Here is a 26,361-nt window from a genome sequence, read left to right as displayed (position 1 = left end):
AGTGGTTTCTGAGGCGGTGTGTGAAGTCTGACCTCTGTGTGCCCTATCTGCTTGGGGGGCTGCTGTCAGTTCCCCCCTCCAAGACTAAACCCTTGAGGAGGCTGATTCAGGATGGGAGGAGATTTGAAAGGCCAGAGAGGCCAGCCCTGAAGCAGAGCTGCCCCCTCAGCAGAGGGATGAGCTGCATGCTGAGAAGCCTGGCTTGCAGCATGATGATGATGTGAATGAAAATGGACAACACAGTTCCATCCCTGCCTGTGTTTTGGGATCTGTTTGCTGATGGTGAACTGGATGCACTCAGGAGAGGCAGACAAGGCTACAGATTTGTTTGTGAAGGAAGCAGTGGGAGCACAGAGCCAGTCCCAGAAAGGAGGGGGGAAGAAGGTGCAATAAACTATTGCATAATTTCAGTTGCCTCATGAAACCTCTCCCTCAAGGATCCTCTCAGAAAGCAGATAACAGTGGAATGCATCCATATATGTTTGCAATGCAAGGGCATGTGTGTGACGAATGTACACAAAATTAATAAAATGGGCTACAATAGGGAATTAGAGATTTCAAAACCTTCAAATTTTAAATCACCAGAGCTTCAGAGGTCTTATGGCAGAGATTCTGGAAAGTAATCATGTTTTACTTTATCTGTAAGTCTGCTGGATGAATAATAATTACACAATGTGGCAGAGAAAAACCATGTGCTTTTATTTAAGCTTAATCTTTATAGATATGAGGCAGTTATAGAAGGTGAGCTGCTTGCTTTAATGGTATTATAATTTGATAAGATATTAGAATATGTGCCTGCAGTATCTGCTTTCTAAGCAACGATGGACTGGGCTGGAGGAAGTGTTCTTTGCTTTATCCCTTATGGTTTATTTGGGTTTAGACCCTAAGACAGCCAACACTTCTCCCATGCTCTAAGCAGTCTTCTTGCATAAGCTCAGAGAATGAAAATTCTTTATGAACTTCTTTATAAAATCTTCTGCTGCTGTTTTTTTTCCAGCTTCTGCTGTAGACTTTTCTGCTCTTTGTGCCAGAATGACTTGGATTTCAGTCTTGCAGTCCATCCTCAACCCATCCTTATCCCATGACAATTCACATCCAGCTCCTCATGAAGGAGTTGACAACACTGCTCCACTGAAAGTCAGCCGAGGGTTGGAATGTCCTGAGCATCACCAACATTCATATTGCATCTTAGTGGTTTTCCTTCCTTCCATCCTACAGGATCTCATGACCCCATAGATACTAGAGTAGAACAGGAGAGGCTTTCAATGGAAAATCAATGTGGCTTGGCAGCTTGTGAAAGATCTTAGAAAGGGAACTGTGGAGCTGTGTGGAGGAGTGAGCAATCCATCACAGCAGCATGATTTCCAATTCATGGAAGAACAATGAAGAAAATAGAAAGTGAAGCAAGAGTGTTACAGCAAGGGGAAGGAACATAACCTTTAAATAGCAGGTTTTTCCACCTGTCTGAAGCATTGGGCATTGGCTTCTTGCAGAAGTAGGACAAAGAGCTTGATGGTCTGATCTTTTATGGCAGATCCTAAGGGCAGGGTTAGCTGACATGCTTGTTAGTATTTGACCCAGTTTAAACTAACAGGTTCTGAGGAACAAAGACTCACTGAGAGGTTACGGAGAGGGAAACCTGAACCAAATTGACATTGAGAGAAATATTCATGGCAACTAGAGATACAAGTACCTAAGGAAGAACAAATCTGCCAAGCCAAAAACCTTCCCTTGCTTTGTTGTACCAGTGGCAATCCAGCTGGTGAAGGAACAAAGCTGCTGCCACGGGAGAACAGACCAAAATGAAAGGTCACAGGCAGATCTGGTCTATGCTAGTAAGTTTTTTGTGCCTGTCCTAGTCTGAAATCCTCAGTCCTACCTTATCCCTGTTCTTTGGAGCAACTCATAAGAAGTTCTGACACTGCTTTGTGCTCTGCTGTGCCAGGGACAAACCTCATCTCCCCAGGGTTATTGTTGATATGATTTGATTAGAGGACACCCATCCTATTCAAATCCCTTGTGGAACTTTAACACTTTTTGTTAGTGAAAGGAAAAAATACTCATAATCCCAGCCAGTTATCTCTGATCATCCTAGATGTGTCTCATGGCACAATCCTATCAGGCACTGCTGCCTCCCAGGCTGTACAAACGTTTTCTCATGGCATTTGCCTGATTAGCTAGTATGTGCAGCATTTTGTGATGCTTTTAGGCCTCATCTCTGTTTTTCTTTCACTCTTGCAAGAAGCTCCACAGCACCTTCGTGGACCTGCTGTGACTTCTGTAAAATTTAAGCCCTTGATGTTGCAAGTAGAGCAGAAGTATTGAAAGCATGGCAGCTGTTTTAAGGAGGCACTGGTGATCAGCACAGGGTGTTTTTGGATGGTGAAAGGAGAACCAAAATGCCTAGGTTCTGCTAAAATATAATAAATTACAGATTCCTTGGGATGAGAGCCAGGATGGAGGTGGGAAAAAACCCATGAGAGTGCAGAAGAGATACCCAAAGGCAGCATGCAGTACCTAAGCTAGATCAGCTTGGAGGGAAATATTAGAACAACTTAGATGGAGGGGTTTAGGTGAGACAATCCTGAGGACATAACATGGCTTACCAGAGCCCAGGCAAGCTGGGTCTGCTGGCACTGCTTGGCAAAAGATCTGAGTGGCCTCATTAGAATGACTCTTGTGCCCAGAAGATCAGTTGTCTTAGGAGAACAAATCAGTGCCCCCACAAAATTCCCCCACAAAAAAAACATCTGTGACAGCTGCACATATAGAAGTGGGAGCTCAACCTCACAGTTAACCCAGGAAGAATGAGTTTATTAATTTTACACCTCCAATCCCATGTGTTGTGCTTTTTCCTCTTTTTTAATGCTATATGCAGTAAACTGATTTTATTGAGATTGAGGCATCTGTGCACTGAACTTTATTAAAGCAAAAAATGCCGTGTACAGAAGACAGCTAAACCAAAGCAATCTAGAACCAGCTAGCAGCTGGCTTTTACTTAAGGTAAAAAGGTCAGAACCATTGTGTTAATTTTTGCGTTATTTTTAGAAGCAGCCTTAACTCATGCATCCTTTAGAGAGGCTGATGAAGCCTCTGTCTTGGATTTCCTGGAGACATCCATGCCATTGGGCCTCAAAAAACAAACATACTAACAATATAAGCACTTGGTTTTGAATGAGAGTCAGAGACTGACTTGTCAAGCTCTTGCCATCTGACCCAAAGCTGAATAAGCAAATACATACAAGTTAATAAACAAACCAAACTAAATAAAACAACCTAGCTCTGGTGCAAAGTCGAGAAATTTACCGGTCTCACAGAAAATTTCTCTGCAGCTCCAGAAAGGTTCAGGTTGTTACTGAGTGCTGCAACTACAAGAATTGGGGATTGTGAGAGAGGATTTGTCTTCTTTTTAATGTTTTTAATTTTTTTTAATTGGAGATTTGGGTTATTAGGAAGGGAAAAAATTAGTTTAGCTCCTGTCTGCTTTCACTAGAACACTAGAGGAAGCTAAGAAATAAAAGGGCATACAATTTGTTAATTTGATGGGATGAAGAGAGAGAGAGAGAGATGCTGACCTAGGTGGCTTCCAGGTCAGACAGTTACTCCACGTACCTCCATAAAATGACACAAGGTGGATGAATTATCAGTTTCCTTGTAGGCATTTTCTTATCAAATGCACTTGTTGAACAAGGACAAATGCACACCATTAAAAAAAAAAAAAAAAAGTGATTCAGACTGCTAAGAGGTAAAATAAAGGGGTCATAGGAGTCCACAGTAAGAAAATTACAAGACTGTAATTATTACAGTTGGCATGGACCAAAACTAACAAACAGATGAAACACAAAAGGATAAAAGTGAAAATACTGAATGATATGCTATCCAGAATACTGGATAATACCGGAATACTAGAAAATACTGAATGATATGATATCCTTATGATATTCAGATGTCAGAATTATTGACACATGGCGGGGAATCTTATCACTTTGGAGAAGAAAACGTTAGAACTTCAAAAGAATAATCTCTGCCCCTTTAAAAGTAGGTGCCGCTCGCGGACAGAGCTGCCAGTATTTTAGCATCGGGCGATCCTAACGAGAAGGATTCTAGCAGCGGGGGTAAAATAATGCTGTTTTATTTCTGGACGCGGCAGAATGGCCAGTAAATCTTAAGTAAACTACAAACGAAGCAACATTTTAGATTTTTGCTTTGAAACGGAGTGCGGGTAGCCAAGAAATAGCTCTCCCGTAACGTGGTACGGGTGCCATCCATCACGGCGCGGGGATGGAGAGCGCACAAAAGCCATCCGCCGCGGGTGGTGGCTGTCGCTTCCACACTGGGCTGGGGAGGAGAAGCAGCCGCTTCCCCCGGCAGGATTCCCGCAGGAAGCGCTCAGCGCAGCCCGGGCGCCGGGCGCGGCTCGGCGCGTTCCGGCAGCGGGGCTGCGGGAGCTCCCTCCTGGGGCGGGGGGGAAGAGACATTCCCCATAGGAAGCGGCACCATCTCCTGCTTTATTTAAATAAAGCCAACCTCTCCCGCTCACACGCGGGGGAGCTTTAGGCTGCAATCGCGGATACAACGGGCGACAAAGGCGCCCGCAGCTCTCCCGACACGCCGGGAACACCGGCCCGGGGCGGGGGCGGCCGCGCAGGGTTTAAATGCCCCGCGGGGGCGGTCCGGCAGCGCGGCGTGTCCCGCCCGTCCCCGCCCCGCTCAGCTGACAGCGGCGGGGCCGCCCGCCCGTTCTCTGCCGCCCGCCGGAGCCGCCGCTCGGTGCCCGCCTGCGCGGCCCCGCCGGGGATGGGGGGCGGCGCGCCGTGACCGGCCCGCGGGCGCGCCCGAGCCCCGCTGCTGCTGCCGCCGCCGCCGCCGCCGCACGGAGCCGCCGCACGGAGCCGCCGCCGGCGGGATGAGCGGGAGCGGCAACCCCGGGCCCGGCGCGGCGCCCTGCCGCTTCGCCCACTACTTCGTGCTGTGCGGCATCGACGCGGAGAGCGGGCTGGAGCCCGACGAGCTGGCAGGTGAGCCTGGAGGCCTCGCCCGCGCCGCTGCGGCTCTCGGCGGGCGTTCGGGATGCGCTGCCTCAAAATGTCTGCTCCCCCCGAGGAGGGGAGGAGGAGGGGTCGCCGCGCCGGTGGGAGCCGCTGGGAGGGAGCGATTTTGGAGGATAAAGCATCCTCCGGAGGGGCTGGTGGAGCATCCCCCCGGGGCAGCTCCCTCCGGGCGGTGGGGAGCGTTTGGCCGCCGGGATGCGGCGTCCACCGCAAGCTGGGCTGCGCTGACCCCGCTGGCCCGGTCCCTGACGGTGGCGGAGACAGGCAGCCCCCGGCGGGTGCCACCGGCAGGAGAAGGGAAGCCAGGGTTACTGAATTGGAGGGAGCCGAATGACCGAGCTTTCTGCCGGGGCAGATGCGTTTTCATCAGTCTCTGCACTGGAAAGGAGGGGGAGGGATCTGGGAACAACTGAATATATTAATGGAATCGCATCTTTCTTATGTTTATTCGCACCTTATGTCTATTCTGAAATAATCTTCCCGCATTCTTCTTTGCCCCTCTACCCCAAAAACGTTACAGAAAAAAAGGAACAAAACTATTGCTGTAGGCTCAAACACATTTTCTAAAATGTTTATTTTTGGTGGGTTCATGACTGGATATGAGCTGATTATGTTGGCATAAGGCAGCAGTTCTTCCTCAATGTCACTTTAGTTTATGCAAGAGAAACTAAGTCAGGTTTTTACATATAAAGTTTGATCAACATCAGGCTTAATAACAGAGCTTAACTGCATGGAAGCTAAGCGTTTCCTCATGGAGTTACAAGTTTGGAAGTGTTTAAGTGCCAATGTTTGCCCATTCCCGTGCGTTCACACTGCAGGCAAAGGAGCTGTGTTGGCTAGAGTTGAAGGCAGCTGTGAGCCCCTCTGCCTGGCAGGGGGATCCCGAGGATGGGATCCTAATGCAGCTATTGCATCAGGAAGTACCTTGCCTTCTGGTTGTGTAAGAGAAAGACACGACGATCTGTATCACTGGTCAATGTACACTGGTTGAAGTTCATGTTTTTGTCACCAGTGAAAGGGGTGGATGCACATATTTTTCCAAGGAACAACTTTCCAGGGAGCCTTATCTTAAGGCAGGGTAACTAAGTCTCTCCCCTTGGCAGTGAGCACACACTACTGTATGGAGGTAGCCCTGGGGACTCCAAGTTGAAGCATTAGCTAAATGTACTTTCATCTCTTTGTTTTTTCACATGTACTTGTGACCACAGCTGTGTGTTTTCAGTTTTGCTGCTTTTAGTAGAAAACTCCTGACTCCCAGGAGCCACCTCCCAGCTGATGGTGCGCAGGGTTTGATTTGCATGGTATGATCTATTGGGGTTTCAGCTACCTAAACTTTGAGTCATCTATCTGAAAAGAAACTATTTTTAAAGCTGTGTTGGCTGGTAGGCTGTGCCTTCCCTGATGTACCCGGACTTTCCAAGTTGTCTTTTGCTCATTTTTGTACCATTTCCCAGGGAGGTGTGCAGCTGTGTTCTTGGGGAGCACTGCTCAAGGACAGCCTGAGTGTGGTGGGTCTGTGCAAATGTGGTGCCTTGACTACAGGGCTCTTCTTCTGTGGTCATTCAGTAGGTTTGGCTGAACTGCTCCAGCAACACTAATCAGATTTCAAAGCTAAAGTAATCTCCCTCTTCATTTTTCAGTGGAAGAAAGTAATTTTGGCACATACAGGATATACCCATTTAGGAAATACAGCGCAGCTGTGAATAATTTCAAAGAGAAATTAACAAAAGTAGTAATTTTTGAAGCAATGTCTTTGTAACTGGTTTCAACTAGGCAAGGTCTAGCAATATGGTTTGGACATACAAACACTCTTGGTAATGCCAGTTCTGGAGGAATTCTTAATACCTTAGGAGGGTTGGGATGTGATAGAGGAAGAAATGGAGTAACAGAAATATGATGGGACTTAACATTGCCACTGAGCAATGTTATATTTTTAGGGACTCGTGACATGAGCTTTCTGCTATCAGCTGGGAGCTCAGCAGTGGGAAATGCTGGGGAGGAACAGGGAGTGCTGTGAGCCACAAATACAATACAGCCATGGAAAAATGAACTCTGGTTTGAGATGTAGCTGAGAAAACATTTCTGTTAAAGCTTGGGGAGTACTAATGCTGCTGTAGGCAGGTGATAGTGAGAGACAATCTAGAAATCTGTACTACAGGTTTCAAAAGCCAAGGTACTACAATAGAATTCTCTGCTGTAATGGGCAGGGAGAAAGATGCTTGAGGGGGTAGAAAGTCTGTTCTATCACAGGAAACCCACAAATGGCTATTCTTTCTAAAAACATTCTTAAAATTCTTTGTGGAAGTAAATGACCGTGTTCTTTCAGTGTTATGTAGCTGTGGTAGCTGCATCTTGCTGTCCTTGTGCTTTAAGAGCTTGTTGAGGTAAGTCACAAGGCATCAATGAAAAGTTGCTGTGACTTAAGCTGCTGCACAGATCATCCCCAGTTTAGCAAAAAAAAAAAAAAGTAATCAAGAACGTGCTGATCCCCAAACCCATGAATCCCTTGGCAGCCAGTGTTCACAAAGGGCCCTGCTCACCCCAGCTCTGACTGATGGAGCTGCTTGGGGCTGAGCAAAGAGCAGGAGAAGGGACAAGAGGAGCTCTGCTGCTGCTTTGGAGGCCCCAGGGCCTCTCCTGTGAAGAGAGAAGCAGAAGTTAGGAAGTCTCTGAGGATTTGAGGTGACCCCTGTGGTGATATTCAGGCAGCTGACTGTGGTACATGGTGTGCTGAGGAGCTGCCTGTGAGTCAGCTCTGGCGTCACCTGGAGCTCCCTGACCTGTGCCCTGCCATGGCTGGGAGCAGCCTGGGACTCTCCCCGCTGTGGAGGCTTTCCTTGCCTTAAGCCCAAAATCTCTTCAATTAAAAACAGCAAAAAGCACCAAAAAATCCTCATCTACTGTATCAGGCAAGAAGTGAAATGTTTTCAGTGTTACTCATGAAAGCAGGGCAAAGAACTGCTTTTCTGATTCTTGTAGTGTTGATAGGTTTGTTCAGAAAATGAAATAAAATCAACATTTATGGTTGTATAACATTTTGACATGCTTTTCGGGGAGAATATTTTGGTTTATAGTTCTTGTTCCACTGAATGGATGCTCAGGGCTTAAAATAAGCTTGGTAGATGAGAATTTTCCACCAAGCAAACAGTTCATTTTGCTTAGATTTTTTTTTGTCTTTTGCATGTATGCTGTTTTCTGGTACGGATTTTTTTTTTTTTTTTTTTTTTTTTTGTGAGTTGCTTCACAGCTGGCTCTTCAGATGGCTGATTTGGGGTTTTTAAGTGAACTAATTTTGAACAGCTAAAAGCTGTTTACCTATTACTCAACTTGTTAGTGTATCCAGGCACACAGCAAAATTGTGTGTAGATTATGATGTTGTCAAAACACTTGTGGCCCTTATCACAAAGCTCTCACTCAAGGATGGAGGGAAAAAAACCCCTTTTTTTTTCCCCAGGGACTCTTTTCCAGGCTCTTTCCAGGGACTGAAGGAGGAAAGGAAACTATCTAAGGATTTCTTGGTGTTTAAGAGTTGGAGGGGTCATAAAAGAAAAGCAGGGTATTTGATGTGAAATATCTTGAAAAGCATGAAAATTTCAGTATTGGTTTCAGTGCCCTGTTGAACTCCTAAAATAGGGTAAAGGGAGCTTTTCTGTCATGTGTGGGGCTGATGGAAAATAAATTTCAGTTCCCTTTCCTCTTCATGCCTGCTTCTTTCAGGTAAAGCCATTTTGAGACTATCAGCCTTGGAATTGCATGTGCTCAAATGAATTTGTTATAGTAAATATTTAACATTGCATTTAACAAAAAGACCTAATTGTTCATTAAATTGTTTCTATCATATGTTTTTTCATACCATGAGAATTTCATGTTCATATATAGTGAGCTATATGTGCAGGGCACAAGGTTTTCTGGCTGTAGCAGCTTTTACCATTTGCTTGGGGAACATGTTAAATATTGTAGCATCTTGTTTGAGTGTCACAAACTACAATTTAGAAAAATCCAGAGTGCACATGACTCAATTAAAAAGAACATGAAATATACTTAATTGGGGAAGTAATTTAGTGCTCTGAAGGCAAGTAGGGAGAGAATTAGGGATGTTCTGAAGTGGAAGGACTCCATTGAGGGTGCAGTTTGGAGGAAGAGAAGGTGCAGTAAGCCAGTGTGGGAACTGGGACTTGAAGGACCATGTTGGATGGTGCCTTCTCTGTGTTAGAGGGAGAATATTGATGGAGTTATGGCTGCCTGCTTGCTGTGTGAAAGGATTTATAAGATTTTTATGGGGTTTTTCTCCACACATGAACTGTAAATGTTACATTACGCTGTCTAGCTTTGGCCATTGTGTAAAGATTCAGTGTCTTACTGTCCTATTCAGTGTATGCTTGAAAGCTGTAGGGAGCTTCATTACCCTACTGTTAAGATCAAATTCTTTATTTTAATGGCCAGCAAAGCAGAGAGTGGATACTGGTCATGCTGACTGAAAATGCTGAATGTCTTGGGGAAAATGCACATTTCTTCTACCTTATGCTGTTTCCCTACAAAATATCCACATATTGGTAATTAATTTCCCTTCAATGAAATGTTAAAATCCAAACAGGGCATGCTGCAGTCTGGCTAACTGTGCTTCTTATCTAGTAGGCTCTTATTTTTAGAAAGCTAAAAGACTTTTTTGTCCTTGTGTGTGCTTGGCACCTGCGTGCTGACGCCTCGCACAGCCTCCCCACCGCCTGCGCCGTTCCCCTTCGCGCTTCCTCCGTGCCAGGGCTGTGCGCTGCCAGAAAACTTGGTGGCATTACTACAGTCATACAACTTCTTGTGTGCATGGCTTTTCTGAAAATAGGCAGTTGGAATTTTTCCTAGTTTGCTGGAAATAGACTGAGTTTCCCTCCACCGAGGAATATCTGATCAGTTGCGATTCCCGTTCGTGACTTACGCAACTGACGCAAATGGAAAGCAGGCCACAGAAGTTCTGCTTTTCGCTTTTAAGTGTGGTCCAGACTTGCACAAAGCATTTTTGGAGGGATTGTCCAGATTAAGTAACCTGGATGTGGATGAGAATGGTGCAAGTAGAGGCAGAGATGGTTTATGCTGTTCAAGTTAACAAAGCTTAACTTGCTCCTCAGAAGCAGTTGAGGTTGATTGCTTGGGATTTCTCATCTTTGCAGGGCTTGTGGGAGGAATGGAATTCAAGAGTTTCTCCAGCCCCCTTTAAGAAGTGATGCTCAAATGCAGCACTAAATCTTCTGACATTATAGCTGGAAAAAACCAAGTCTCATGGATTAGGGATTGGATGGACTAGCCAGTTTATTGAAGTAACTGTCATTTTTTGTGAACTGTCGTAATAATAGGGAAATACTGTGTATTCATTTAGGAAACCTGTTTGATAAAAATCTAAGCTGGGTTAATATTTTGTTCATGTGAAACCAAATCTTATTCTGCATATATAAAGTGTTGCTTTTCTAGTTAAAGGAGCATGGAGATAATCCCTGCTTCTGGAAAACCAAAATTGGATGCTGAAACAGAAATAATGTTTCTGCTCTCTTCTACATCTTCAAAGGTGGTGACATGGATAATTGCTGTAATGGTTCATTCTTCTTTTTTTTGCTATTGGAGGAAACCAGAATTCCACTGTAATACCACAAAGGTTTTAATTTTATTTAAAAAAAAATCTGAATTACGCATTAAAGGCTTAGTTCCTATAGGAGGATTTCTGCAGCCAAAGGAGTCAGTGCTTTTTATAAAGAACTGTCAATATTATTGATAAGTATGATCTCCATTTAATAAGGAGTAACTCTCTCTTGCTGGCTTGGATAACACACCAATTTGTGGAATTGCTGATGGCTGTGACGTATTGCTGTGTCTCAGCAATAGCACTTTCATTCTCTATCTGCATATATGCCAGAGAAATGCAGGATTTAAATGCTCACCCAGCCCTGATGTGATTATTCTGTTATACATTTGCCTTCATCTAAGTTTTTTCTACTGTATTCCTTTGAAAATAAGGTACTGATTGGGTTGGAAAAACATCATTATTCCTATCAATAGCACTGACTCACTAATGCTAAACCAAAGAGAATTTCTTGTACTTTGCTTGCTGTTTTGATTTCCCCTTAGACAGACTAAAGCCTCTTGCATGCTCGGAGGCTGCTTGGCTGCCAGTGGCTGCTGCAGTAGTAGAGAAGCAGAAGGTGTGATAGTGTATGTGAGGGGGCTTTTTCAGTGAGGATCCCAGAGCTGCCCTGTGAATATTGCAGGAGGCAGCAGCCCTTTTCCTTCACACACTGTAATTGCAGCAGTAATCAAAGCAGTGCCAGGCAGAATGGCTGAGCTGCTGTCCTTTATAAGAACGACCTAAATCCAGCCCTAATCTTGTTCCTGCGCAGCAGCCTGAAGTCACTGCTGGCCCCATCCTGGCGGCTTAGTGCTGCAGTGGCTGTGGAGAGACGGGGTCCCAGGCCCACAGCCTGTGCCTGGAGCACAGAGCCCTGGCAGACAAAGGTGGCACACAGCCTGTGCTTGGGAGAGCCCTGGGAGACAAACGTGGCACAAATGTGGCACGTCCCAGGGAGTGCGGCAACGCCGGATCGAGCTCGGCATGGCCGTGTGTCAGTGGGGAGGGTATGGACGTGGTGGTGGTGTGAGCCTGAGATCAAGGTCTTGCTGCCAGGGGAGAGTCTCCTGTGTTGGTGTCCACCTCTGTCCTGGTCCTCAGGTGCTGGAGGATGGTGGCCTCCGGGGGAAGGTGATGCCCACCGCCCTGCAAACGGAAGAGCAGCAACCATAAGTATGTCAGAATTGCTCAGGGCGGTGCGTGACTGTAATATTGATTTCTGTGCTCAGCTGTTTTCCCCTGTCCTCGCCAGAGCCTTTTCCCAGTGCTGCAGGAGCTGTGCCAGTGCCCTGACACCCTTCCCACAGCTCGCCTGTGCCAATGCAGAGCTCCATGCAGGAATAACTCCAAAAGCAGCTGCTTCAGGAGAGGCTGAGCTGCACATAAGCCAGCAGGGCTGTGTCATGGCTCTCTTGCCTGCCTTCTTTCACCTGCTTGTCATGGACTAATCAAGTTGTCCTTAATGCCAGCTCGTCCCTAAAACATGCTGGCAAGTGTACAGCCCACAGAGCCTCTGCGTGGGCTGGCACTGGGTATGTGGCTGGCACACTGCTCCTGCTGCAGTTCTGGTCTGTTGCAATGAGGGCTGGAGTCAAGGAGAAATGTGAATGAAGGGGAAAAAAACAAACAGTGCGTGCACTTTGATGCAGTTAAAGCTGTGATCTTTGGCTGGTGCTGTTTGAGATCATGTAGGACCACTTATATATGTGGAAAGAGTTTCTTCTTGAGCTGCCTCTGGAGTGCATGGAGAGGAACTGTGTGGAATATGTGAGTCTTTGTATAGCTCATGACTGTAAATAGCCTACAATTTTTGTTTTTCTCCCGTTTTGTTTTTTCATTATCTACCTCTTAACCAGCGAATAGCAAAAATATATACAGTAGGAAAAATTGCATTGAGGAAAACCAAATTGGATTAGGAAAACAGTAAGCCTTCACTGTGTTTTTTTGATCACATTAGCCATATAGATAATTCCAAAAGTAATTAGGGAAGAAATGGTGATGGGTCATCATAGTAAAAGAAACGTTCTGGGGGAATGACTAATGTGTGATAGACTGCTGAGGTGTCAGATATAGGCATGGCTGGAAGAAATTTCTGTTATTTTACCAGTATGAAAATATAAACAACTCCATTTGTGCTTGTTGCTTGGAGTCAAAGATCATTTTTAATCATCTGTCTGATCAGCTGAAGATTCTCTCATTAGGGTGTCCTAGGCTTGGTGGAGATGCCTGGCTGAAAACATGAAGCCATTCTCCTTTGAGGTCTGGGGTTTTGCTTCTACCTCCATGCCTACCCAAGCCATGAAAAATAACATCCAAGCAGATGCTTGAAGAGTGAAATGGGAAGACTATTCCATGGGAAAGAGGAATAGGAAGAATACTTCTATGGTTTGAAGTACTTTGCCAGATCTCAGTGACCTGCTTCAAGTGATAGTACAAAAATTAACTCTTACTGGAATATAATATTGGACAGAGGGGTCTATTTTTGGTGGATCTGTAAAGAAATCTTGTTCTCTCACTGGAGAACAGCCTTCACAATTTCTTACAAATACGTCAGCAGTTCTTGGTTTGTGTTCAGAGGCAATGTTTAAATATGTCAGTCTTGTAGAGTAAGCACCCCCCTCACCCTGGAGCATGAATTTGAGTTTTCTTTACAGTCATTTTAACCATCAAATTGCAATAATAATTCTGGGATCTAGTAGCACTTAAAAGAAAACTGAGTAAGCTTTATATCAAGCTTGATATGGAGTCAAATCATGCTTTGAATCTGTGTGAGTGATATGTTGCACAGCATGAAAGCCAGAAGTATCCTCTGTCCACCCCCTTCTTGGTATTCTCTTGTCATGTTAAAGACTAACATGTGGAAGGGTAAGGGGGCTTAATCTGAAACACCATTCTGTGTAAACAATGACAGGATTAAACAAAAAAAAAAAAAAAAAAAAAGAGCCAAGCTCAACCGCCATGGGTGTGTAGTGGCTGCTGCTTTTCACGGATGACTGAAATTATTTGTATAAATTTGCATTTTCCCCTCAGCATCTCTATAAAGCCCTGCTCATTCCCATGCAGAGCTGTTTGCACGTACAAGCGGGTTGGCATGCGGTGGCACGCGATGCCATGTCACCTGTGGGAGCAGGAGCTGCAGTTACAAGGGAAAATCAAATACCACCTTTTTTTTTTTTGTTCCTTACATGTTTGCTCCTTACATGAGGCTGTCCAGGTGTCAGAGGTGCTTTGAGTCCCTTGTGACTGGAACACAAGAGGGCTGAGCTCTTAGCAATGAAATGATGAAACCCAGAACTCACTTATCTGGTAATTCCTCAATGAAATATTGATTACATGGGCCAAGCAGCCTGCTTTGGACTGACCAGCATCTGGAATCAGCTGGAGCCTTCTGGAAGAGGATGCTGCTGTCATGGTCCAAATAGGTATTGCTTACACTGACTTCAGGTGTCTGACAGGTTCTGCAGTCTGTGTTCTCACTGACCTGGAACCTGCCTGGAGGCTCTAAATCATTTAAGAGCCCCCCTCTCCTGTGGAGGGCTCTTAAAGCCCCCCTTGTGCTCTCAGTTTTTTCTCCAGATTGCTGCCGAGATTAATCCAGTCAGATGGTGTAAATACCTTCTGCTGGGCCCTCTGGTCTCCCCTGAGATGCCCAGGAAAGAGAATTGAGATTTGTTGTTTTAAATTCAAATTATGAAGTATTTGAGCAAAGAATGCAATATGCAATTGAGTAAATATTTGGCTTTTCATTGTTGAGGGAGGGGAGGATTTGCTGATGAGTTAGTTATTCACACAATACTATTTTTCTATCAGCATTCCCACTTGGTATTCTTGTTTGTTTTATGCTGTGCAATATTCTGACATGAATTTAAAATTAAGAACAATTTTATGCTTAAAAACAAAACACCGGCTCTCTTTCTTTAAGCTGTGATGCTGGCTGGTGTGGAAGAGATAAAGGGCTGCTGCACTGTTTCTAGAGTGGGACTTTTTTGTAATGTAGATTTTGTGCTTTCTCACTTTTCTTCTTCCAGTATGGCTGTATGAAAATACACAGCATCAAGTATTTGAGGAAGAATTCCCACTTTTTGTATAAAAAAAATTCCCAAAACCAAAGAATCCAAACAAAACTAACAGAAACACTAAAAATACCCAACCCCCTAAAATTTTGTGAGGATCTGAAGATTAAATGTTGGTCATGACTCACATTGCTTGAAAACTGCCAGGTGCTTTATAAAAATGACTGATGGTAGGTGTGTGTAAAGCTGTGTGTAAAGGGTGTATTTTGCTGTAGTGATGCCTTCTAAGCACTGCAGAAATATCAAGGCCAGGAAGAATTATATTACAGTGTCTTTAATGCACCCCTTTCGGGGTTGTCAGCCTTTGTCTGTAACTACTATTGCTATGAATCTATTAAGGGAGAACACTTATCTCTGGAAATCAGGATAGCAGCTATTCAGCATGGATGGATTAGGTGTTTAGCCTTTTCCCTTGATGCTGTTCAAGATAGGTTTTTCTTACAACATATTTGCAAATACATTGATTCTTTCTGGCTTTAGTGAGTATGATAGCAGATGTTGTTTGACTCTCTTAATTCAAGCAGGGATGTGTTGTCTAGTGTTTGTGTCTGAAATTTGGGAATGACTAAGAATTAAAGAATCCTGGTGTAGGGAATGCTATTAAGTAATAATTTTTTTTCTGTATGAATATGAACATCTGCATGGGGTGAGGCAGCTGTAACCATGGTCTGCTATTGCACGTAGCCAAAGGGGAATGGTGGTGGGAGATGTTAACTTTCACAATAGCAGTTCTGGGTAATAACTTACTGTCATTTCTATGCCCCTGTCTTTGTTTCTCTCTACTTGGAGCTGCCCACAGGGTGGTGAGTTGAGTGGGGAAAGAACCCTGTTCAAATTTGCTCAGCGTAACACACTGCTAAAAAAAAAAACAACAACCAAAACAAAACAAAAAAAAAAAAAAATCCCTTCAGCCTCATGTGGGCTGAACTTCCCATGAAAGCTGTGCCTTAATGAGCTCAGGCCCCTCAGCCCTGCTTTGTCCCTGTCAGCAGGTGAGAAAGGGCCGAGGTCCCTGGCATGGGTGCCCTGGCTGTGACCCAGGAGCTCGGGGCCCCGATTAGTTCAGCTCTTGTGCTTTCAGTGGGAATAAGAATGACAAAACATTTGTCTGGGGGCCTGGATGTATTCATGCTCCTCGCCTTCAGGTCCCTGCTAGTGCTGCAGAGCCATTTGTCCAGGAGCCAGGGAGAAAAGGCACAGATTTAGGTCTGCCCCAGAGCTGAGGGCACATCCCTCAGAGCAGTCATTGCTGTGGTGTGTCCAAGATACAGATCATATATGATGGTGATAATGATCTAAAAGCTATCTGCAATTCAAAGTGGGTATTGGGTTTCAGTTATTGGTTCATATTTTGTCAGCACTTTGTGACAATGACTTCTGACCGTGTCCCAGTATTGCTTGTGATGCACTGAATAACTCAAAAGGGAAGCTGATGCTAACTAAGCAGGAGACCATCTGTGTTGTTAATAGTGCAGTGTTATCACACTCAAAACTCAGCTTGAGTGATTGATAACATGATCACACCAGGCTTGTTTCCTTTTTATTAAAAAAAAGTCAAAATACCAACCCTTCCTCCAACCAATCTTCTCCTCCCCCCAGTCTTATCTACCAACTTCTGAGCACACATGTCAATTTAATTTTGTCAGAGATGGAATGAAAAAGAAAGCGGAATTTTTTTGGTGAAGTCCCTGCAGCTAGAGCAGAGATCCTAATTAACCTTCCAATAGTGTAGGTACAAGGTTTGTGGTGATTGGTAGTGGGGCTGTGGCTGAGCCTCATCCCCAATGTGCTACAGCTGTGCAGGACAGGTGAACAGCATTGAGGATAATGAGCCATGGAGTGCCCAGGGGCACTGCCCAATCACCAGAGGGAACAGAGGGCACACAGGTGCAATGCATGTTGGATGATGGCTAGAAAAGGTTGGGCTAAAGAACAATGAGAGTGGATGCTTGCAGCCTTCTGAAGTGACTCTGTGGCGTTACTCTGTATGGGCAAGTGCTTAAAACCTTCTGGTGTGGTGTGGTGTTACTCTGTCTGGGCAGGTACCTGACGTACAATGGTGTTACTCTGTTTGGGCAAGTGCTTAAAGCCTTCTGAAATTGTTTGGTGATATTCTGTGTGTCTTGGCCGTCTCAGCTGTGACATATACTGCAGCACAATAGTACAAAGGCTGCAGGAAAAGCAGCAGCACCTTCTAAAGCTAGGGAGGCCTGTCCATGAGGGAATCCTGGCAGTAAGTGGCAGCCCCAGAGTGGGATCCAAGCAGACTATGTGCTTCCTCCTGCCCATCTGGTGGGGTGGGGAGCAAAGGTAACTCCTGGTACTGAGGAGGAAGGAAGGAAGGACTATTGGAGCTAGCAGGCCTGTGTGAGCAAAAGGAGCTGCAGATGAGAGCACCATGACTTCTGTCCTGCCATCCTGTTGCATAATTCCTGGTGCTATTCACCCCTACCTGTGAAAGCCTACAGCTGTGCTAAAGCCATTGTCCTTAGTCTTTCTTGCTCAGTGTCAGCTCCTACAGTGTGATAACGGGCAGTGGGAACAAAGCTATGTTTGGCAATAAATAGCAGTTCTCAGATGGTTGTTTGCAGGGTCCAAGTCCTTCCTCAACCTCAATGAAAGGATGTAGAAGCTTGACTGTGTTGGTGCTATTGTATCCAGAGATGTGTCTATGGAAAAACACCTCTGTATTTCTTCAAAATATAGTGAATGGGATATACAGAAGCAGAATATGCTGGGGAAGAGAGTTCTTTACTATCTTTTTCTTTTCTTATCTTCCCCCTTTCTACATTCAAGAACAAACCAGCTCATCCTCATGCTTTTTTGTTCTAAAATGCTATTCTGACCTTTCTGATGATATTGTTCAGAATGAAAATCTCTAGTCTGATATATTAAAGTGCTAATGATGCATTAGGAGTCATAAAACTGTATTTAGTGCATTAAATTTTGAGTAACTCCAGTAAAAGATGCTGCAAGGGATGGCTAATCACTTGGCATTTATGAGTTGTCTTGGAAGTAAATGACAGCATCCAGCTGAATCTGCCTGCTGAAATAGCCCAGAAGGAGATGGCATTGCCTTGCAGTGGAAGGTTGGCAATCTGTGCTTGATTAATCTGCTCACCCCAAAGTGGCATTGCTCCATGCTTCCAGCAAGCTTGTAACAGATGAAAGCCTTAATGAGCCCCTGGGTAACTGAGACGACCCCCGGGGGCCCGGGGATGTGGAGAAGGATAAACATTGCTGACTCAGTTTCTCGCTCTTATATATTACATATTTTTTCCCAAACTGTGCTTAAGTGATTCCATGTTAAAGTGCCTTTCTGCATAACTAACAGTAGCAGAGCTGTTTGTGTGGGTTTGACTGGCTGGGTTACTTAGGCCTTTTTATTTCCCTGACTTTTCTTTACTTGAAAAAAATGTTGCTGTCTTCAGGTGTGAAACACTGGCTCTTGGTTAGTTGCTGCTAGACCATGCTGAGTCTTTGTATGTTAGAGAGAGGCTGGGACCAAACCTCCCTTGGGGCCAGCCAAGTGATCCACTGAGCCATCATCATTTTCTGTGTGTATTCAATTAACTGGCTGGTAAAAGTGTGTAGGGGCCTCTGAGGGCTGATGACAATATATAGTCTGGAAAGTTTGGGAGTTATTCTGGCTGTAAGAGAGAATTTCAGGAGGCTACTTAGCTTTTGCAGACTAGATTGTCTTTAATTTTCACCATCTGAATAGGTTTAATAAGAAAGGAATTGCAGTTAAATTTAAGCAGGCTTTTGCATTCAGGAATTAAATTTCTGTTTTTCTTTCTTGTAGTGGCTTACTAACAATTGTCTTGCTAATGCGTTTAAATTCTGCTCCTTAAAAATGTATTAAGTGGTTTATTTGTAGGAGGTCATCAGTTTCACAATATTGTATAAAACTGAAACCAAATCCTCCTGTCTGCAGCTGCAGTGTTAAATAGAGCATCATTGTCATGTGGTGAGCATGGCTGTCAAAACACTTCGGTCAGAGTGGGTAACATGAACAGTTCTTCTACATTAAATATTTATAGAAGAAAATGCAAACTCAGAGGGCTGCCAGCAGACAGACATACTGCTTAAATACATTGTTGTGGTGGTGAGGGCACGGATCTTTGCGCTGCAGCTTTAGGAGGAAGACAGCAACCTGTTTCTCCTTGCTCGTGGGCTCAAGGGTGTGCTTTTTCTGCATATGCACATGTATGAAAAGGAACTGGAAATTTAAAACTTCCAAAGGAAACCAGTAACTCAGCACAAGCCATTTGGCTGCCAGCACCCCCCAAAATGTCTGTTCTGCTACAGCAGCCACAGAAGAGTGCAGCACAAGCTTCTCTTGCGTGCCTGGCCCCAAGGGCAGCACGTCTTTATTTCAGGTCCTCTGGTGCAAACAGGTGGTGAACTACAAGTGGCGAGATGCTGAGGAGAAAACCATGTAATTAAATCTGGCGCTGTAGCATAATAAATCTCCCTTGTATTCTTTAGCTTTCTAGAGCCTTTTGAGCAGTACACAATGGCTGTGATTAATGACTGTTGTATTGTCTTAAATAATAAGCTTGAGCCTTTGGATAGGTGACATAATTTACCCTTAATGAGCGTCAGCTTCATGTGTTTGATCTCAATGCTTTGAATTTCAGTGTCTTGTTGCCATGTCCTTGAGAGATTGTTTTATGCTGAAGCAAACCAGTAAAGGAGGGGGATGGGGAGCAATTTTTATCAGGGTGTGAAGAATCCAACCAAACTGTTGCTCTGATGATGCTGACTTTCTTGTTGTCTCTTGTTTTTTGATATGTGAGATGAAAGTGATTTGAATTGTTCATAAACTGGACCCACTGCCATTGAGAGAGATCTTTTCTTTGATAAAAGTATTCCTTGCTGGGAGGTGTCTGCTGGGAGTACCATTGATGGGTGTTTCCTTTTGTGTGTCAGGATGCACCAAATAGCTACAGCAGGAAAAAGGCTTTTCGATCCTTTCCACATCATCGCCTCGTCCATCACCACCTCAGTAGGTTTCTCTGTTGTTTTCTCCCTTGACTGAAGATAAGCAGTTCTTTGATATGAGCTCCTGAGTCTTCACATTGCCTGGATTCAGCTGGCAGACAAGAAGAAACATTATATTCTCTTCCCTGCAGTACCTGTGAAGAGCTTTCCCCGTCTCTATCTGCTCAGCACTTCAGCAGAGCTGGAAAGGGAGGGCTGAGAAACTACAAAGCACATCAGACCTAATTATTCAGCCAGCATGGGGGCCTTTCTTTCCTGCTTGGGATATTCACTTTTGCCTGTGTGGGTAGTTTGACTGACAGAGCGTGCTGATCCCAAAGCCATTGCACTGTGCCCTATAAATGCTCCAACCCCAAATCCATTCTCCTTCGGGCAGCCTGGCCCAAGGGGGCAGCTCTCATGGCAGGGCTCATCAGTGGAGGGTCAATGCAGACTCTCCCCTTTGTCTTTATTTTTGCCCGGATGGTGGGGAAAGGGATTTAAAATCCCTCACCCTTTCTTAGTAAGTCTGACTCATTTTGTTTGGTTTAGCGTTGTGGTAGAAAGAAACATAATGGATTTGTTAGGGTCAGTGCTTCACAATGTGATGGTTGACTTTGATGGGCAATAGGGCCTAGTTTGCCACTCCAGACAAAGGATTTGTAGGTCTTGCAGGCTGCCATCTGTTTCTAAAAGCAAGTTTTGGTGGAGAAGTGATGCAGCTTGCATGCTGAAAAAGTTGGGGTCTTATTCTTCAAAACTGCTGTGCCCTTATGTTTGAGCTTTAAATTTCAAAACTAAACACGGTTTATTAATAGCAGGACTCCCTTTTGCCCTCCCTCAGGCAAGCTGAACATCCAAATAACATTAGTGATGTGTTGGTGTCTTCTAAAATATTTGTATTTTAGAATGCATGCACTAATCCCTAGAGTGGGTTCTACTCTTTTCTTCAGCCCCCCCCCCCCAAACTCTGAAACACAACATCTGTGTGCATTCAGGTTGTTTGCCTTTATTCTGCTACATCAGCATATAAGGCACAGATTGGAGAAGAAATAGTGTTCAGCTTTCATTTGATTTTTCTTTTGTGATAAAATTTTGTCTTATGCTCCCTTAGAAACAGCAGAAAAACAGTGGAACATATTCTGCCCCTATAATCCAGAGTGGAAATCCCTGCTTTCCTGCAGTGATTCTGCTGCAGAGTCTCTTAAATAAAGTGACCAGCCGACCTGTAGGGCTCAGACATGCTGACAAATACAGTCTATTTATGTGCTGTGCCTTAACCTGTTAATGGATTGTTTCCATGTATAACTACTGGAGGAAGCACAGAGCTGCACAATCCAGGTCTGCAGGGCAGGAAGACATCCTGCTGCAGGACTTAGCAAATGTAACTAGTAAAGCCTCTGCAGTTTTCTTATTTACAGCTGGAGATGAACAGGAGACCTCCAGCACTATAAAGAGATCCTGGGTTCTGCTCCTGCCCATTTGTTTAACCCATTCCTCTCCTGGTGCAGTCCTTCCTAACACTCTTACAGTGCATTTTATTTTTTATTAAGGGGAGTGACTGATGTGGCTGCAGTAGCTGTGCAGGTACACAGGAGCATCACTAGAAATGGGGGTGAAAGTGCTGTGTTGTGACAAGTGAGTTAATATGCTGCTGCTGAATGTCATAGCAAGACTGTGGTGGCAGCCAAAGGAAACTTCCCTTTGCCCCCAAACACAGCACCCAAGGTGTGCCTCTGCAGACACCCCGGGCATCTTGTCACCCTCCTGCACACCAGTGTTTGCCAGCCACTGGCAGAGAGCTGGCAGGCTGCACGGGGACTCGTGCTCCTGCTGCTGAAGTGCTGTGTTTCTGGCTGTTCCTGGAATTAACCTGTTCTCCAGACTTGCTCCCAGCCCTGGCAAGTGGCTCAGTGCTGGGGGCTGGTGTTGGAGAAGGGGCTTGCTGGCTTTCCTTCTGCTGGCAGAAGGAAACACAGTCATCAGCTGGCAAACAGCACGGCCAGCTCTGCTTCCCTGCCCTGGCTCCTCACAGCACTGTGCCTGAGCCAGTGCTGTGCAGGCAGCACTGAAAAGAGGATTTTTTTTTTTTTTTTTTGAGGGAATTAAAGGAAATTACTGTCTTTGATGTGGTGGCCTGGTTCTGTACTGAGCTTTCTGCTGCAGGAGCTGATAGCCTGTCCCTCTGCCAAATTTTCCTCTGAAGGGTGGAAAATGCTACTGACAAAAACCTGAGGCTCAGAAAAATGGCATTCTTGGTCAATAGGATTAATTTAAATGAGGTGGTACCCAGGTCTTATATGAAGATGAGAGCTGATCCATAGTAGGCAGTCTGAATGCAGGCTGCTTCTACTGATTGAGGCTCCTAGGTCATCTACCTGGCTGTTTTGTGGAATTTAAATAGCTTGCCAAGGAAGGGCTTGTCATGTCTGGATATGTAACCTAGACAGCTTTGGATTGCTGATGATTTTCTTTGGAGATGTGATGATGGTTCAATTATCAAATGTATGTCCCAGGAGTGAGCCCATCCAGCTCCCTCTAAACTCCTTTCAAGCAGCAGAAAATCTTCTGTCTCCTTTTAGGTGCAGCAGTGCCATGGTGTGAAGTCCCAACACCTATATGGGACCCTTGGAAATATGCTTGAGGAAGCCCATGATTTTCATGCAGTTAATTTTATGTTTCCAAAGCTGAGACTTTTTTGACGCTTTCAGTAAAATACAGGGTGAGACAGAAGCTTCACAGAAGTGCAGTCATTAGCTTAAGAGGATCAGATAAAAATTGAAAGGGTTTTGTTTAAGTGAAATTTGCCCTAAGTACTTCTAGGTAGTTGTGTTATGATTATATCTAAAATGAGTATTGAGTTTGAGAAGCCAACAAGTTCTTGATAGTCCATTTGTGGACTCCAGGTTTTTGGCAATGTGTATATACTGCAGCTTTCGAGCTGTCAAATTTATTGAAGTGGTAGGTGTAGGACCCTCAGTATTTTTTTTGTTTGGTCTTTGTACTTTCTACACCTTAAAAAAAAAGATTAAAAGGGGGGAGTTGCAGGGAATAAACTTCTGAAGAGTGAGGACAAAAATGATGGCATTGTCATTTGTAGATACAGCAGCTGATTTAGTCAGCTTAGCCAAAGAATCTTTGGCTCTATCAGAGAAGAACTTTTTCTGCTGTACTTAATTGAATTTGCCAAGCTGGAACAAGCCCTGGCATAGCAGTTTCAACCCCTGCCTTTGCTAGTCAGCAGCATGCAGAGCTGCAGAGAAGCGATGAAAAGCGCTGATCAAATGCTGTGTGAACTGGAAAGTCAGCACTGAAATGCCTTCTTGACCTGGTGGTGATGGTCATTTCCTCCTCCTGAGTCAATTTGGGACATTTGGCATGTGCCCAACACACAAAAATGAGTTGTGTTCCTCAGGGATTCTCTTCCCTGTGGAGGTTTGTGTGCACTCAGCGCCTGTGCAAGACAAGCTGTGCTCTGGAGAACATATCTGATCTGACCAAGCCTCTGTGGAGGAGGAAAGCTCACATCAGGTGAGAGCTGCAGGAGGAAAGCAGGAGTTTTTACATACCACTGCAAAGGAGCATTACTTTTGTCTGGAAGCATAAAGGTTATAGTGGAGGAGCCTAAATCCTAAATTGAAGTCCTGATGTGGCATTGACTGTAGGTCCTGAGGAGCTTTATGTTCTGTCATTCCTGCAGTCTACTGGAAAAAATGTGTTATTTGTACAGGCAATGAAAGCATTGGCTATGGAAGCTGCAATCATTTGCACACACAACTGGATGGTTCTGAACCAGTTCAGTGATGAGCAGTCCCAGCCTGCCTAGTGAGATAATGGGGAGCTCACATCCTACCAAATTAGTTATTACTTGAATTGGGAAGGAGGGGAGTGGTGTGCAAATGAATGCCTTCCATTTGGCTTCATTTGGATGTAGGAGCTGCTGTTTTTGTTTGATAAACTTGATAAACCTCATCTGCTCTAACAGTGATTTCAATTGGAGGAAGATAAATTGAGGTGGAGAAGGAAATTGGAGGGCACAGGCTCAAGCCTGAGCAGGAAGATTGTTTTAATAGCCTTGTCAAATGCATGTTGCTCTGGTTCAGGGTAAATACCAATTCTTCAAAGTTCTTAAGGTAAAAAAGGCAGAGACCTCAGTTTTTCAGGTATATTTGAATATAATATCTGAATACATTTGAGATGCATCTGAAGAGCAAGCCCAGTTTCTACCAGCTGAGCAAGACAGAAGACTGTGTCACTTCCTTGAGAAAACAGACTCTCTGCTGGGTTTGTTTTCCCAGTCCTGGAATGAGAGCTTTCTGTTTGTGCTATCTGAAATGCTGATTAGTAAGATGTCCTGACAAAAAGGAGGAATTTAATGCAGCAAGAGGCAGAGTGATGTAGTTTATCTGTGGGTGTGCCCCTGTGGGTGTGTGAGATTCATGCCCTGGATTAAGGGCCATGGTGTGTGCCTCTGTTGGACACAGAGGAAATGACTTTCAAGTGACTTGAATAGTGTTGGGTGTGTGTGTGAAGAATAGAAGGCAATGAGCAGAAGTATTTTTCTAACTTAAGGTAAGTTTCACTTTTATTTAATGCACTGCTCTAAAATAGCCCAGATACAAAGCTTGAGGATAAAATGCACACTAAAGCTGGAATACAGACTACTGTTTGGAGAAGCTAAGTTGCAGAAATTTGTAGAGATCAAGAAGTCTTTAGCTTAAGACATAAGCAAAACCAGTTAGAGACCTGATAGCTTTTTTTTTAGGTTATAAGGCAAGAAAGATTATCAAACAGAAGTGATGAGTTAGGGGTGCTGAAAGTCAAAGCAAAGCTGCACAGTGCCTGGAAAGCTGAGGATGCTGGTGGCTGTTCTTTCTGTGTGTGTGTGTACAGATAGATGTGCAGACCAGGTTACTCCTTCCCATCACAGAAGAGCCCCAGGTAACATGGTTTGTTAGAAAAGGAAGTTTCTGCAGGCTCACAGCTCTCCGAGACCCTTTTCCACTCACTAATGGCAATTCATTGGATGTTTCTGGCTGTCCTAAATAAGAGACAATGACCTTGATGGCCAACAGGGACAGCTTCAAGAAGAATCCTGGACACCTGATAGCTTCTTGTGTGTGTTTTGTCTGCATCAGATCAGAGAACTGTAGTAACCTTTTGCATAAGGTGTCCAGTCAGTGATCTGAGGGAAGGAGCTTGCTTCATTTGGTGCCAAGGCTCTTGCACGTGAAGAATATGCAGTGGCACAGTTTTGTGGATGTTGTTTTTTTTTATAACAACCAATTCTAATGCTTGTTAAGAGCCTCATTATTCCACACGTCCTAATGTTCCACCAATCTCTCTAAATCTCTTCAAACTTTTCACTTATGCTAACATTTGAGAAATTTTGGCATCTTTTTCACTCACTCTGTCCCTGGTCCACTAACAAAGTTGTGGAAATGTGAAACAAGAAATCAGTCTTTTTGTGTCTGTTTCTATGTATGTTCATGATAAGTCAAGATAATGTTCTTAACTTTCTTAAGGCTCTGAATATAAAATCCATACCTCAAAATCTATGAGGTAAGAAGTAAAAAGGCATAAATGGGAAGTGCTTTTGGTAAATGTTTCTAAGAGGATTTATTGAGATAGATGACACATAGGGATTACCTCATATATATATATATGTATATTTGTACTGCAAGATGGACTAATGTTAAACCTCTGACAGACAAAATCACAATATTTCTTAAATGGATACAGCATTTACATTTTTCTTGTGATATGGCTCTGATGTGGAGTCATTTCCCCAAGCTTATTCAGAAAGCTGTGGAAGCATGAGCTCAGTTACATCCAAGTTCTGTAGAACATTCAGTGAAATTAGAAGCATCTTGTGGCTGACAGCAATGCTTTTTCCCTTTCTCTTTGAAGCTTCCAAGCAGGTAGAATCTTTTCAGCCAAGGTGGTGGTTTTCAGGGCTGCATCATCTTTGTCATTGCATTGCAGATAGCACAAAGTTCTGCAAGTTGATGGATGGCTTCTGGACCAGGCTGCACAAGCTGTCCTGCTGCTGGAGCAGTGAGTGAGGGCTGAGTTGGCAGTGCTGATGGTTACTGCAGCACTGGCAAGCACTGCCTGCAGGAACAGGAGAGCTGCATGACAAATTCTAGGGAGATGTATGACTTGATTGTGACTGTCTTATCTGGGGACACTTAACTGCACAAAAAGACTTAGCCAAACTAGCGTGCTGAAAATCTCATGGGGAGCAGATTTTGACAATTTTCAAAATCTTTGTCCATTCACTGGTGTCTGAAATTCTTTCCTTCAAAAACAATTTTCAAAAGGAGTTTTTCTATCCTCCAATCTTTTAACAAAAGGGAGGTGTTTGTCTCAGGGTCTCTAAGCCTGTTTTGCAAGGAGAGATGTGGCGGAAGAGGCTTCCAAGGACTTGCTCTGACAGTAGATACCTTTCAGAAGAGAACTTCTGTGTGAAAATCAACTTCACAATACTTAACTGAGAAAGGTCTTACCACTCTTTTTGTCTTTGCTTTTACCTTGCTACATCTCTGAAGAATAGTTTCCTTTTTGAAACATAGCAATTTAATGCTAGACAACTAATCACAGTTGTGGCCATATGTTGTATCACTGGGTTAACTTCTGTTGG

General features: G+C 44.3%; 1 protein-coding gene across 1 annotated transcript in view; it reads left to right on the top strand.

Annotated features, from left to right (window-relative positions):
• Positions 1-4,707: 4,707 nt before the first annotated feature.
• The window catches only part of DENND5B (DENN domain containing 5B), a 106,173-nt gene continuing 84,519 nt past the window's right edge, over positions 4,708-26,361 (top strand). The window contains exon 1 of the mRNA XM_054632136.2: positions 4,708-5,018. Within this exon, the coding sequence (XP_054488111.2) occupies positions 4,907-5,018 (112 nt within the window). The 5' untranslated portion in view covers positions 4,708-4,906. The remainder of the gene's footprint in view (positions 5,019-26,361) is intronic.

This window comes from Agelaius phoeniceus, chromosome 5, assembly GCF_051311805.1.
Source record: "Agelaius phoeniceus isolate bAgePho1 chromosome 5, bAgePho1.hap1, whole genome shotgun sequence".
NCBI classification, from domain to species: domain Eukaryota; kingdom Metazoa; phylum Chordata; class Aves; order Passeriformes; family Icteridae; genus Agelaius; species Agelaius phoeniceus.
Note: the sequence above shows the minus strand (reverse complement) of the source record. Positions and strands in the feature narration are given on the sequence as shown.